Below are 16,101 nucleotides of genomic sequence, written 5' to 3'. Positions count from 1 at the left end.
TTCCTGCCAATCCACTTTACTCGACATAATATCAAATACTCCTGTCTCCCTAACCTTAGTTCACACTCCGTTAACTCACTTTTTAAATTAGCTTTGCGAAAACGCGCAATTCGTCTGAAAAAGAGTCAACGCTATCTACTGAAAGCTTTAAACCCATTATTAACGTTCCCAATTTTATTCAAACATTTTAGTTGAACTAAAAGAACTTTTAACGAATATAATTTTAATTTGAAGATTGATTGTTAAATATTATGAAGCAGTATGATAAATGCTTGATCTGTACTACTAACTGCTAAATATTTTTTATTTCTCAGCGTTGTCATTATATTTATTATCGCTGGAGAAAGCTACGGTTGAGAGCCGTTGAATGAACTCTACGCAGGCGAGAGAAAGGTATGCTTTGCATGTCGTAAACTGAGAGAGCTTACGCTCCCCGGAGATTAATCCAGGAGGCAGCGCCTAGGCAATAATTACCAGTTGGATTATTTTGCCGAAACTGAACAAGTCGCATCTATCTTACCTGACGGAGGGAAACAGCTAGTGGGAAATTCTCTCACAGATATTATAACAAGACCCTTAAATGTTTTGTTTATCACTGTTTGTTTATTCCACCCCCCCCCCCTACATTCCATTCTCAAAAACTTCCAGCCAAAAGCAAACAATAAACCTTATAAAATCAGCTTATTATTCTACCATTGCTTCCACAAAAAGCTCATAAAAGCTGTGCAATTTCATCACGAATATTGCGAAGCTTATACATATATAAAATATATTTTGCATGGCTTCAATTAATGTTTGATTGACATAAGCTACTGATTATATCACTAAAACCATAAAATATTTTAGTTGTTGTTGTCTATTTATCTACCTCTTCTTAAAAGCTTGCAGCAAAAAGCAAACAATAAAGCTTATGGACTGAGCTTAATATTCTACAATTGCATCCACGAAAAGCTCATAAAAGCTCTGTCATTTTATCATGAAAATTTCGAAATGCAAAATTTTCGATGGTTTCAATTGATATACGATCTAGCAGATACTAAAAATGCACTTGAATGTAGGAGAGATTTTAAACTACCTGTGTTATTATCTTTCTGCCAATATGACTGAAATGTGGTTATTGCTTTTGAATGGCGAAAAAAAAAAACGTGTATAGCATTATCGCTGTTGGTCAAAATAGTCCAGTGAATTGGAGTTTATCGACTCACGGGAGATTGGGTGTAGGGAGGATGAAGGAAGAATGTTCGTTAGTATTGACGATCGATGTGAAAGCTCCGAGCTTTCAGTGACGCCTAGCTGTCACGGCCCTCTCGCGTCGATATTTTTGCCAAACTCGATCAACCCTGCCAGACCTCGTCGTTTTCGGGCTAATTTCGTTCGCCGAGTTACTCTAATTATATGCTCCTCAAATATCATGGAACTCTGTCATCCCATTAATATTCCTGCAACATGCAGCTGTCCATCCAGATCGCGATGGCAGTGTTAATCATCGTTATTCTCTGGCCTGGGCACTTAACTATCACTTGGCCCATGTAAAAAAATAAAAAGTTACCATTTTAATTATTGTAACTTCAACGAGGAGTATTATTACAGAGTGTGAATTTTAAATGTAAAACATAATTAAAAGCAGTTGTGTAATACAGAACATTCAAAATAATTGAAGAGTATTATTTATAAACACGGTAGGGATGGTAACGTGAATTTTGGAATTGGATGTCTGTGATCGATAAGGCTGCGGAGCTTCTGCAACTATAAAGCTGCACGTCAAACCAATCGCATGTATAATAGCAAACGTCGAGTAGTCCCCATGCAAGAAGATTAATGAACACGCTATTATTTCTTGATTACTCAGCATAAACAAAGCTGAGAAATATTGCCAGAAAAAATTCACGAGTTATTTGGTAAAGTTTATTCTCTGCCAGTAAAAAGCTCAATTCATCAAAAGTTGGCTGAGTAAATTTCGATAAAGTTGAATCATTGCTGGAGCTAAAAAGGAAGACTATAACAATTGAATAGCTTCTATGTGCTAATTTACTACAAATTTAAATTATTGTGATAAATAATATTGTATGTAAGAATTATGTAATAATATATATGTCATAGCTTAAAACATTATTGACAAGAGTAAAATGAGCATTAGAAATAACTATGAAAATGATTACTGACAATTTTTCAACTTTTAATTAAAAAATCGAATCAAACAAAAATTAGTGCTTGCAAGCTTCGTTAGGCCAATTATACGACTTCAAGGGTTCTTCCATACGATGAGGGAGCAGGATTGGAGATTTATAATGCGCAAAACTGCAATTATGCAATTAAAATAGGAGCTTGCAAGCTCCGTTGGGCCAATTAACTTCGACGTTTCTTCAACGCTTAGGGACTAGGTTGAAAATTTATAATGCGTGAAACTGCAATTATGCAAAAGGGCTCCGTTTAATCGTGCATACGTATGTTTCGGTTTTCGAACTCCAATTATAGGTACACACAAGGGGATGCAGTGAAATAAAGCAACACGCGTGTACACGTGGAGCTTGCACATACATGCATACGCTATATCGTGTATCAGTGTATCAACAAACACGAATGTAGATTGGAGAACTTACACTGTGCGATAGAATCGCGGTTTCCTGACGAACGAAACGGCCATACCGCTGTAATTAATTCGCCTGTATATCGCGTGTTGTGAATAACTATTGTCCGCCATAGCCATCCCAGACACTCCAGAGACACTTTGTGACGTAACAAAATTAATCAAAACACTCGTTGTTATTATAAAGAATACCCGTCGTATTCAGTATTTTACTTACAAAGACAATAGACGCTTTTTTATAATTAATGGAAAAACATTTCTTCCTACATATTCCAATTTAGTAAAGTAGAATGTTCCTGCTGCAAGATATTTTTCAGTATTTTTTCATAATTTCCTAGACAATCCAATCTTGAAATTTGAATAATCCAAGGTATCTACGCTTACAAATTTTAAAATATAGTTTTCTTTTGAAGTCTCATTTGCAATTTCAAAGATAAAAAGTTTTTGTATCAGGATAAAATCTAGTGAGCTAGTGATACTGAAGTTAGGTTTAAAAATATTTGAATTGCAAGGGTCTGGGATATCAGGTGTTTGATGGAAAGAGGAAAGTTTCGCGTTACCCTCCGACAGACGTTTCTTACATTCACTATCTGTCTACAAAGCTGATATATCGCCCGGAGCTAATGGCAAGGAAATTTTCATGGGAATGCATGGAAACTCGCAGACGACGTTGATGTACAGCGAGCCCATCGGCAATATTGTCAACAAGTTGATAGCTTTCTGTATAGAGTTGTTCTCTTGCATAAATTGGAAAGAAAACATTCATAACTTTGCTATAGTTTATACACGAATTCTTTTCACCCTTGTCCACTTTTACATTACCATAATTTACAAATCTCTTCCATTTTGTCCTTTTTTTGTAATATATTTTTAAGACAATATTTGCTTCGGAAAATAAAATATATTGAGGTTTTCGCGACCACTATAATTTAATCATTTTGCTAAGGTAGTTAAGAAGAATTCCGTTTTGGGCGAACGGAACGGGGAAAGGGAAATTCTATCAAGAATGTTATTAAGGGTCGACCTTATTGCAAGGCAGATTATTAGAGGAAAACAATGAAAATTTAAATCTACAATAATGCTCTCCCTTAACGATCATCTGGCGAGTTTTCTTTCAAGCTATTACAACGAAAATGGATTTTACGATTTACATAATTATAGTTCGCTGGAAAATAACCGTAGTAAACTTTTCATGTAAAACTGATACTGTCTCGGATCTAACATAAAGCCATTCAAATGATATATAATACCTTTTAGCTTGAATTTAATTAAGAAGAGAATCTACAATTAAATGAAAGTTTTTAATTATAGTTGAAGTATTTAGAGTTTAGTGAAGGGGTTGGCGTAAAGTGGTTGGCCAAATTCACTAGAAAAAGGTTTGGATTTAACGAAACTACTTTGACAGCTGTTTCTTCGTGGTTAAACACGACTTCTCAGTTTAAAGCTTGCAAGCTTGTTTACCAAATGTTCATTGCCACGGCCGCGAACTTTGCTTTCTCCGAGCTTTCGAGACCGTGTTTATTCCCAAGAAAACTCACGAAAGGTTTACCCATCAGAATTTCCCGTAGGCGCATACAGGCTCCGAATAAATCTATTTTCATTTGTCATGATATCTCTCGTTAAATCCTCCATGAAATATTTCCCAAATTTTCGACGTTATTTATCATAATTATATTAATGGAAGCTTTCTCTCTCTCTCTCTCTCTTTCTTTCCTTTTCTAGTTAACAAAACTTATTAACAGATCATTAAGTGTCGTTTTTAATAAAGAAAAAAAAAACATAAAGATTTAAAAGAAAAATAAAATTATAGTTTTATCCAAAGTTTGGAGAGAAAATAAGCACGAGGAAAAAGCTTGCGAGCTTATTCCACATGGTTAACCACTTTTTTCACGAGTACAATCCTCGAAGAGTTTATACAAAAGTTTCTTAAAACAAGAGAGAGATGGAAACTTTGCAAAGTATTAAATGCAAAGGAGACTTACCTTTTGGCAGGAATCCAGCGTGTATCAGTCTGGCCTCCATAAGTAGTGATGGTAGAAGGAAACACATTGCGGTGCAAAGATGTACAAAGGCCGCTGTTGGTCCTCCATGTCTCCATAAATTATTCGCAAGACCTTAGGAAAACGTTAACGCAGTATAGAAATTAAATTTAAAACTTTTCAAATGAGAAAGTTAATAAATATATTACGAATAAATTTTACTTCTATCCACGCTTTCAAATAAAACGAAACTAGTATAGGTATAATATAAAAAATTATTATTACAAAAAAGTATTTCTTAAACAACTATTTAATAAATTAAAATAATGTTTCAATCCAAATAGAATGCTAATTTGCCAAAAATTACTATTCATTCAAATTGGCTTACTGTTATCAGGATTATTGGTAAGTAAGGATGATGGTGGATCTCTAGAGCAGGCACTCAAGTGACGACCGAGCTTAATTCCATCATTGGCAAGATTTCCGAGCTTTAGAAAGGCTGCTCCCAACAGAACTGGAAGTAGAACTACCCCCGTACCAGCCAACACCAGACAAGCATGCAATTCGATCTTTGGCGGTGGGGCATCCACTGGCCAAGGTAAATTAATATAGGCTGTAACATGAAAGTTCAAATAAATAAGTAAGTACGGAATTATTACAATTCCAACATTTTCATTTTAAAATGATAAAAGATAATTATAATTATTATTATCACGTAATATATATTTTTCTAAACAAACAAATTTTTTTCAAAAAGGTAAAATTATATGAATTACTTAGATTTCAATTTACCTGCAAATCTTTTTGCACATCTCATGGCAATGTAAACTTGAAAGACGACAGCGAGAATTCCGTACCAGACGGACCAGAGGCTATTAACGTGACCTTGAATGCAAGAGGATTCCCTTTTTGGCGGAGCTCTTGCTCGCTTCGTTTTGCTCGTTGTGGTAACCCCGCTGGCATTTATGCTGGAGACTACCGGAAGTGGCTTCAGTGGTTTCTTGCATTTCGCCTGGTTCACTTCGTTATTGTTCTCGTAACCCATTAGACTTCCGGTCATCGACATCTTGCCCTAAAAACACAATTTCTTTAGGTTATTAATATTATTCAAGTGTTACATTTAACTATTCAAATAATCCCACTAATTTTTGTAGTTTATTTTGACCATTTTCTGTTTGATCGATTAGTATAAATATTAGTATATAAAAAAATTTCTCATCAATTAATATGACCGTAATAACAACAAATTATATCGTTTTACTTTAGATTGTGACATTATAATTCACCTTTTTTCTATCGTCAAAGGATAAACAGCATTCGTTCAACACGTGCCATTACTAAAATGGGAGGGGTGAACTTTCAACACGAAACTTGAATTTTCCATTTAACTTCCGGTTCCATAAATCGTCAGAGCTTCATCCATAGTCACGCACCGTCCCGACACGCACAGCCACTTTTAACTCACCCACCCCCCTCCCTTCTTCTCCATTCGCATCCGGAAGCAGAGAAAGAAACGATAAAACTTCCGACTTCAGTGGTTCGGAAAAAAAGTTTAAAAACGGTAGAGAAAAAAGGCACGTAACTCGTCAATGAAGAATATTTCCCCGATCCCACACGTAGCACATTCTAGCCGTCTATCTATCCCAGTTATAATTCCTACAAGATAATTTCCTCCGATTGATTTCATATCCTGAATTAAACTTGATGCCTTGCTCGAAATGTCATTAGGCTAAAAATTAAGCAAACAAAACTATGTCAAAATTTATCTTAAGCCTATTTCTTATTCAAAGATTTGGCAAAATTTTACAAGGCAAATTTTGTCAGTTTTTTTTTGTTTTTATTAAAATTTTTTCATATTAGTCAAATCCAAATCACGTTTCTTAACTGATTCTTCATGGGACTTTTCGCCTCACTATAGTCTCGACGTAGATAAAATGTCGTGCTTGTTCTCATCTTTGGAACTACATGTGGTGCAGAGAAATTTAAGGAAAAAATTAGATGGGACCCTTGAACTAGGTAAGGCTAATATTTCTCCCAGTTTTCCATCCCCCTTTCAAGGTTAAAGTCAAGTTGGAGAGGATCCAGACTCGGGCTATGCTAAAATATTAGCACCTCTCTCTGGATCTACCCTCTTTGGCTTGTCTCACCCTTTCTACCCCTCGCCCCGCCTTTTCGCAACCCCTTCCGAGCTACCTCATTCCTGCCAAGGATAGAACCATCTCCTCTCGCCACTTTCTAGTTCAAATCTCCTGGGATCTCAGTGGCAAATTTATTGCAACCCTTAACTCTCCAAAGGAGAAAAGCTCTTTTGCATTATCCGAATTCCCCGCCCTTCCCTCTCCTTCGACCATCATCGGCGGCTTAAAAAAAATTAATAATACTAAAAGCATACAATTTTGTAACAAACGCGAAAACCTCAAATTATTATGCTTCGCATTACCATAACTAGCATTACGTGAAATGCACCCCTTTATCGGTTTTTGCCGAGCTGTTCTTGAAAATAGTGAAAATCGTTTTGAAGACTCAATGGCGCGCAAGAGATAACTTGCTTGCTTCGAATCGTTTCCACGACACATATAAATTTGTATCTCGATTATAGAAGAAATTCAAAAGGTTTAAATAAAATGGACAAATGAATAAATAGAGAACATTAATTAGTAAATGGGATATAAATTAACGCCTTTGGGGAAAATTTTCGTTTTAATAAATGCTTTAAAGAAGTATAAAGGAAAGAAAATAAAGTTAATAATAGAAGAAACGAGATGAATAAGCAAATATACTAAACTGCAACATAGATACATCGGAATTAAGAACGTTTTTGAACCTAGAATTGAGGTGCTTGAAGGTGAGAACGGAGACTTCCGGTTCGGAGCACTCGGTTAGCGTGTCAGCCGAACAAAATGGTGTTCGCGTAAATTGGAATCTTCCCTCAAGTGCAGCTGGTTTTATTTCTCTCGCTTATCGCGTAGCAAACAATGGCTTTGGCATCTTCTTGCCAAGCTGGCAACTTCGATTTACGACCCGACACCGACAGTTTCTCTTCTCTCTCAACCCCCGACAATCCTGAGAATGCGCTTCCCAAATGAAAGTGTCTATTTTTCTAAGAAGTGCCAGCTGAAATTTCTCAGCCATAATTTTACTCTTCCACGTTCTATAAATTCTAAAATAAAAAATTGTAATAAATTTAATTAAGTAATGATATTCGCAGTTAATAAATGAAATTTAATTATTCTACATAAAAAAGAACCAGCTTAATTATTTTGAAATAAATTATCAATAATATCGTACATTAGCTTAATGTAAAACTCGTATAATTTATGTGGTAGCTAGTATTTTTCATTTAATTGTAAAAAAATTATCCGTCTCGCATTTTTGTTAAATTTTTTCCGGTTTGTTCAAGTAGTGGAAACAGAGAATACGAAGAAAATAATGAAAGGCTTGAATTGTGGAGTAGCTGCTCCAGCAACGAAAAGCCGACCGATGGGGGCATAAAATTCGCAAGCTCGGAGCTTGCAGGGAATTAATCTCCGAGACGGGCCAACTGTAATATTCATAAATGCATTTAAATCCACCCCTCGGAATATCTCGCAGCCCATTCAATCTCAATGACCGTTCTCCTTTGATACTTTCGTATTCGACGATTGCAACGCATGTAAAAGTGATTAACGCGAGCCTAATTGCCATTGCGCGCCAGAACTTTTATTAACAAGTTCGCATATTCGTATTTCCCAAGAATGGAAGCCCATTGGAACATGAAAGATTTTTTAACAATTTTCATACGAGTAAAACAATTAAATTTCATTGGCACAAACTCCACTCTTACTTATTAATTAAAATCTTTTATTTTTATGTTTTCACAGTTTATATATTATATGCAATTTTTGCTAATTTACATTCATAAGACTAAATAGGTATATTATTGAAATGTTTTTTTTAGCATTATTATAACTTAATGAAAATAGTGCTTTTAAAATAATTAAAAAATTCATAATTTCTCTTATAATATCTAAAGCTCTTGCGAAAAATTAAAAATATTGACATTTCAATAAAATAAAACTATGGTGCATTAAAAGAGGTGAATTTAATGGTTGCAGGAGCGTTAAATATTCAAGGGCAGATTCCGGATGGCATCCTTTTAACGTCTTCGCCTTATCCCCACAATGGGAACTACGTAAAATGAGCTTTTGCACCCGAAATACTGTGCTTAAAAGCTCCGCTTGAAATCCAAAAACCTCGAAGAACGCTAAGATGTCCTTAATCCTTAAGAAATATCAAGTGCTAGCGCCTTGGTAAGCTTTGAAAGGTAGAGCAATTAAAACCAAAGCTATGCGCTTCAAGTTATTTATTTAATTGTAACTAATTGACAGCTCCTCTGGTAATTAATTAAATATGTAAATCTTAGATTTCCATCAGTAATTCCAAAAAATATTAATCATTACCACTTGTTGATTTTCAATGATTTTTACTCCTATGTAAATTATACTAATTTTCCTGAGCTCTTGACGTGATCGTTGTCTTTACCAAGTTTTTTAATTGGTATTTACGGGGCTAGGGTAGAAAAAGTTTAGAATTCGCTTACCCGACTGCTGCTGAGATTCGGACGTCTAAAGTTTCGAGTGGTCTCCTTCGAGGTAATTGGTTTGCAGCTTTACCATCTTTGACTGCACCTGCACAGGCAAGAACAAAGTTTGCTATTAGCCGAAACGTCTTAAAAGTTGCTTCAATAAAATTGTCCTTTTTTAGTAATATAAATAAAGTATGCTAAATGTGTTCTTGAAGAAAAATTCTTTGACCATGCCACAAATCTATAAAAGAACTCTCAACGGTGGGCCTAAATAAATTTAATAAATTTGCTAGTTTCAATAAAAGTATTTGCAGAAACAATTTAGTTAAAACAACAAAATTTTTATTACAATCGATATAAATTGTGTTGAGAAGGGTTGTATAGCAGGTGGGTGATTCCGTCTGAGTGATTATGATTGGAGGGTTGTTTGTAGATCGTTTGGTGGTATTTGTGAGCGTTAAGATTTGGCCAGTTTGGAGATTCGAGCTTGCTTGATCAACGAAATTTAATGCTTACACAGGCCTGGGGCAAGCGTTGAACAAGCTCAGTTAATTAGACGTCGCGTTCACCAAGTCTGGATAACTTGCTGGTTGCACTTACCGAGCTTTTCCACCTTCCTTACCCTTGCCTGGTTTACTAGCTTACCCCTGGAGCATTGAACACCCTGATATTATTCAATTAAACAACTTCCCTATACGCCCTTTATTTTTCATTAATGATTCTATCTCTACACAAAACCAAATAATAAAACCCCCAATAAATTGAGTGATTTAGGATTCATTCGATTTAATCACGTAAATAAATATGTTGAATTATAAAAAATAACGAAGATCAAACATTATGATATTTTTGTAAAAATACGTATAGCTACAATAAATATTTCATAATATTGATTAATTTTATGGTTTTTTGATTAGAGAAACCAAAGTTTATGAGCTTTTTGTCCAATGGTTAAGGTTTGTGGCTGCGATAAAGGAATGTCTGTACTGACAGAGTTTTTCTTTCTTTTCGTTTAATGCTTCAGTGGCTCGAGCACATAACACGAATGGTGAACTTTTCCAAGGAAACGTAGAGTGGGGGTGGCCACAAAGAGGAAGATAACACCAGACCATTAGTCTGATTAACGTTTCGTTTTGCCAAGACCTGCTTGTGTTACGCCACCTGAGCTCTTCCCACTAATCCACCCCCTTTAAAGTACCTCCTATAGCCTGCAAGCTTCCGTGAAAAAGGAAAACTGTTTTTGACCAGTCTGAAAAGTCAAAGCTTGAAAGCTCATTTGGGGTCACTCATACGGAACATTACATTTGCTGTCCTTGCACTGCTTTAAATAAAGCTAAACTATCCATGAGAAATGTTTAAATTACCATGGTATAGTAGCTTTTAACAATAATAAATCTCTTAGTGCCCATCAAATTTTTAATAAAATTTTTAATGATAAATTTATTATTAAGAAGTATATTAGATAGCTAATGGCGGAGGAGCTTTTCGCGAAATCACTCTGGTGAAAATGCAGCGAAACGTAAATCAGACGATTCTATCAAATGTAAAGTCGTATATCACCCAGTCAACATTAGTGAGCCTCAAACAGCCTTCTACCATAATGGAAATTCGTCCATTTTCTTCTGGATCATCTTTCATCACAAGTAAATTACTCGAAGACTCTTGCAATTTTCATAAGTTACACAATTCTTTAATCATTCTTTGGACATTTTTTTTCATATTTCATTTTATTCCAGAAATTTTCCAAGAAATACAAAAGACAAATTATAATTAAAAAGTTTTAAATTTCGTTAACGATACAATAATGGTTTGAGGAATATTCACGAGATTGATTTTTGCAGAATTAGTTTAGGTAAGGCTTAATAGTTTGTACAGTGTTCATGAAAATACCACGGAAATAGCATCAAGCAGGAAGCTTAAAGCTCTGGTCGAGGAACTTTGAGAGATCCCAGGCGAGTTCTATTAAATCGCTTTCCATGGATTTGTGATGGTTGTAGCTGAAGGACGGAAAAGGTAAGGCTAGTAAGGGTTAAGTATGAGGAGAGAAATTAGAGAAGAGTTAAATCACAAAAGAGCAGAGAACGAAAGACAGATAGGTGTACCGATGATTCGCAAGCTCTGCGGATTTCCACGACTCGATTTCCCGAGGGCAATCACACTCAAAGTCATTCCCATTGGACCTTCCTTTTGTTTCCCAATTCTTCCTCTTCATTCTACCTCATCTGAATATCACTAGTATCACTTCTCGACTAATGGCAATTTTTCATACACAAACGATTCACAGAAAAGCTCAATGTATTAGTTTATAAATAATTCTTAAAACCGGAACCAGAAAAATAAGAGAAAAATATTATTGCAACACAATTTTTAAAATAGCAAAGTTAAGTACGCAAATTGCAGTTAAGGAGGCTAATTAATTACAGAGGGCAAAAGGAAGAACAGGTAAGACGTCGAGAAATAAGAGAGCAAAACGATCGGAACCGGAAGATTTATCAGACTTTTAAGGGGGCAAGTTGCTAAAAGCTGTAGCCAGAAGAGGCAAGGGATAGAAAAATCGTGATTAATTCGTGGAGGACGTTAATATCGCGTCGCTCGTAGCGTAGATGAATTATGGGGGCAAGAAATTCCGAAACCCCGGCGTTACCAGTGGCATGGGGCTGGAAATGAAACTATGAAACTTTTTTTACCGAGAAAGTCTGAGTTCAAGGGTGCGAAGGGAATATAACATCTTGCACATTAAATTTTCCGAAAGCATGAAATTTCTTGCTTAGAGATTGGTTGATTAAAAACTACCATTCATTATGGTTTGCTGCAAAAAAGCGAATCATTTAAAAAGAGCCACTTTAGCGTATGGTAAACTTTAGAGATAATTAAAGTAAAAATCAAGTGAAAGAGAACGATGGACCAAAGGATGAATTTATTGAAATAGTTAGATTTTATTACAGTTTGAGGGAGGGAGGGGGGAGGGGGAGAAAGCCATTAGGATCGATTGATTGACGTCATCGTGTGTGTGTTGACGGAAATGGAGAGGCGATTCTTTTATCAGCGAGTTTCACGTGAGATTCGCTGGACCAATTAACGATGGGGCCGAGTCCTTTACGCTCTGGTGATGTGCATTGTGGGCCGGAAAAGGGGCAACAGTTAACCTCGTCCGAGAGGCTGAAGGGCTTTCAGAGGGATGCCTGAGGACCAAGGCCATAAGGGCACTAGAATTATCACGCTACGCCACCCCTTTGTACCTCCCCTCTTCCTATATGACTCACCAATACTTTCTTTCACGCACGTATATATGTATGACTCTATACACACTCTCGTCCTCTAACCATATATACGATTCCCCAACACTAGCTTGTCTCATTTATCAATGCACTACCACTCCCTATATATACAGTCAAACAATAATTACACTTTCTCAATGTGTGTAATTTATCAACACTTCATCATTATATTCATGTTTACTGAATGTATAAAGTGGTTTTAGAATTGTTTAATCTAAAAAAATATAAAGTATTAACGTATTGAGAAATACAGCTCTTTATAAACTAAAATTATACGAAAAATATTTACGATAATTTATGTATAGCGTATATTCAATAAGTATGACGAAACGAATTAATCGCATAGATCATTTGGGGCACGTATAGGAAGATGTTCTTGAAAGATAAAGCACGTATAGATTGAACTGTTATATCAGGAAGCAATCGGCCATGCAGGCATGAGGAAATGTTGCGAGAGAATGACTGGCAAAGGGAGAATCTCTAAAGGGTGGCTCAAGGGTCAATTTTGTGAACTCAACTCGACAGTTTGACTGGAAGCTTTCTTGCTAAATTCCAAGTAACTGCTGCCTTGTAACAATTTTATCCATCTCTTTTGTTACGTACTTTCTCCATTTTTCCTAGGTAAACTAAACTTATTGGAAAAAAGTAACTTACGATAAAATGAGCTGTAACAAATTTATTGGTATACCCAACTATTCGATATATCAAATTAATCAGAAAAATTCAATCTTATATATACACAGCACTTTATACTACATCATAATTATGCAATGTTATCTCACAATGAATTCTAAGCTTTCGCGATATCATACTATCAAGTCACGTGTTAAATTTACCTGCTACATCACATGGCTCAATCACCATTAAGCCGTCATTCCAAGGAATTTGCCTTCCATCAATTTCCCATTGATTCTTACTTGACGGATTCGAAACTTAACTGGAAACACGAGTTCCGCTACTGAGCCAAAGTTTCCCATGAATTTTGTATTAAAAGCTTGATAGCACAAAAGCTTCTCGAGCTTTTGCATTGCAAATAAGACCATGGCTCTTGCAAGTATACCGCCTGCTGGAATTAAGAGGCTTGTCCGATTAATTAATTCTTCCTCGTTGAAATCCTATGGTTTTCCATCGTCACGATTGCCCCTTACATTCCCTGAGCTTTTTTCGCTTCCCCAATTTTCATCCCATTATTCTCCTTACGTAACTTCTCTCACAAAATAAAAATAAAATTGACAGCTTCGTTAAAAAAGAATTCGAATTAAAAATAAAATTAATTAGAAGTGGATTTACTAAATTTTTGATAGACTCAAACTGAATAGTTGAAGTTATCGATGTAGAAAGAGACTGAAGTTGATGAAAATCGAATATTTGACGGGCTGTTTGTCTCTTAACGTCCATTAAACTGTTCGAGGGGGGACAGGGGGGTGCTCTCTCTCTCTCTCTCTCTCTCTCTCTCTCTCTTCAGTGCAAGAGAATAAAAATCTCGAAAGTGATAAAAAAGGGGGAAAAGAATATTTTTTAGGGGTGGTTTGGACGGTACTTTTAGAGGAGTGAAACGAAACAGAATGGCGTCGCTCTTCTCGTTAAAGGACCATTCTTCCCAGACGTCGTCCGGCTGAAATTGTATCAAATCTAATAACCGGTGCGAGGACGAAATGAAATAATCCGCGGACTCCTCCCCTTCTCCGGTATCTCACCATTTGGATGCTCGGAAAAGCACGAAAGCTCGTTCAGCTCTCTTTACGAGCTTTCGCGGAAAGAGAGGGAGTGGGGAGTGTAGCGGGGAGGGGGGGGGTGGCATTAACTACCAGATGTGAATAATTTCGTCGCGGCTGGCGAGGTCGACTAACGAAAAAAAAAGTAGAAAAAGCATTAAAAGTTAGCAAGAAAAAAGTAACCAAAACGTATCGTTTCTGAAAAGAGAGATCAAGCTCGAGGTCACGGAAGGAACAGAAACGGGGAAAAGCACGTATTACAAATTATCGGTTTGATCTTTATTACTCTGCTGTTTTTTTACTTTTCCTCGACTTTTTTATTACCCGACCAAACGACATCTCTTCGGCCTTACCAAGCCAATCGGAGCTTTGCCAATTGTTAAAAAAGATAGCATCTCTGCTACTTGAAATAAAAGGTAACATTCAAGGTTTAGATTCAAGGTCATCGGTAAGAGAGCGTAAAAGACGATAGGATTATCGAGCGGGACTCAAATGGAAGCCTCGAAGCACGCAAGGCTCGCTCGCTTGTTCGGAGCAGTAGGGTTAATAGCCATTTGACCTTGAACTATCCTTTTGATAATATTTTTTCGTACGAGGAGCGTAGAGTCAGGAGAAAATTATGAACTGAATATAGAGAGTACTATGAAAAAGTAGAGAATGTAGAGAGTGTGCGCGTATGCTTATTGAGGAGTTGGTGAGAAAAAAGAAGAAGATAGACTATCGACTATTTAGTATTATATTGTTTATTTATAATACTGAATGTGTACAATGAGAGAAGCTCTTTCAATAGTAAAGTAAAAATTTTAATGTAAAAAGATAGAGAGGGGGAAAAAGAGAAAGAGAGGAATGAAGGGGAGGAATTGAGAATTGAAGTACTGCACCTCTCAATAATGACATAAGAAATGGTGGAAAGATCAACGTAGACTTTTACAGAACTTTTTACATTGCAGTTATACGATTGCTACGCAACTTATGTACTTTCGCCTTCACAGTTACGTCACTTCGCGTTCTGTTGAAATTTACTCGGCCAATCCAGAATGAAAACACGATCATTCGAATACTCCACGAGTCGAAATAGGAAGCTCATCGATATTGCGTGTCTAATTAGGAACCAGCTTTTGCATAGTTAAAATTTAACGATTTATCGACTTTCCGAAGTTTCAACGTCTCATCTTGTTAGAGTTTCAATTTGACTGTTTCGATATTTGTCATAAGAAAATATTTTGTTTATGTAATGATAGCGTTAGAAGTGAGAAGGTCATGCCTTATTAAAAATATAAAAATGGCTCCTTGTCACATGTAGATTAAGTTCTGTTATATATACTTGAATGGAGGTTCGACACCTGAAACCGAGTACTTCTTTGAGATTGGTGACCTCTGACCCGACCTCAGCTCTTTCGTGCCTTTCGGACCTATTTTCTCCACACATACTGCGCTTGAATTCCTTCACGAATGGATAAGTCAGGTCAAGTTCATTTCACTTTCCTTTTTCCTACTCTTCACTCTCACTCATCCCTATCCTTCTCGCCTACCCTAATTTATTTCTTTCTTCCGTCTCCCATTGTTCCCTAGCTCTCTTCTTCTACCCCTTGCAAATTCCCACCGAATTCTCCACGAAAATCCAGGAATTCTTAAATTTCTCTAAAATTTCTACCATGCTTACGAGGGTTGCCTTCATTTCCACAGGAATCTGCTTTAAATTTTTCCAACCCCTCCATTCCTTCGGCTCTTCTCTTAAAGGGTATAAAATGTTTACAAAGTTACTTTCGAAGGTATATAACGCCGAATAAGCACGGAGAATCTTTCAGTATAACAGCGCGCGAGCCACTGACTGAAAGAATATATATACTGTCAAGGAAGAACCGAGGAAGTTTGGAAAGAAAAATTATAACAATGATAAGATGAAGTCTTTACGAGACAGAGACTGAGAATGGAAATTTGGTAAAGTACTCGAGTGTTGGAAACTGTTTGCGGAGCA

At 36.3% G+C, this 16,101-nt stretch overlaps 1 protein-coding gene across 6 annotated transcripts in view; it reads right to left on the bottom strand.

Annotated features, from left to right (window-relative positions):
* The window catches only part of tinc (tincar), a 104,175-nt gene that overhangs the window by 15,784 nt on the left and 72,290 nt on the right, over positions 1-16,101 (bottom strand). For all 6 annotated transcript variants that reach the window (XM_066730180.1, XM_066730184.1, XM_066730183.1 and 3 more), the window contains 4 exons: positions 9,146-9,233; positions 5,359-5,638; positions 4,955-5,179; positions 4,570-4,701 (listed from right to left, as the gene is read on the bottom strand). In XM_066730180.1, the coding sequence (XP_066586277.1) occupies positions 4,570-4,701; positions 4,955-5,179; positions 5,359-5,632 (631 nt within the window). In that variant the 5' untranslated portion in view covers positions 5,633-5,638; positions 9,146-9,233. The remainder of the gene's footprint in view (positions 1-4,569; positions 4,702-4,954; positions 5,180-5,358; positions 5,639-9,145; positions 9,234-16,101) is intronic.

Source organism: Prorops nasuta, unplaced genomic scaffold (genome assembly GCF_024137725.1).
Source record: "Prorops nasuta isolate Cenicafe-Biocafe unplaced genomic scaffold, Cenicafe_Pnas_1.2 PNAS00008, whole genome shotgun sequence".
NCBI lineage: Eukaryota > Metazoa > Arthropoda > Insecta > Hymenoptera > Bethylidae > Prorops > Prorops nasuta.
Note: the sequence above shows the minus strand (reverse complement) of the source record. Positions and strands in the feature narration are given on the sequence as shown.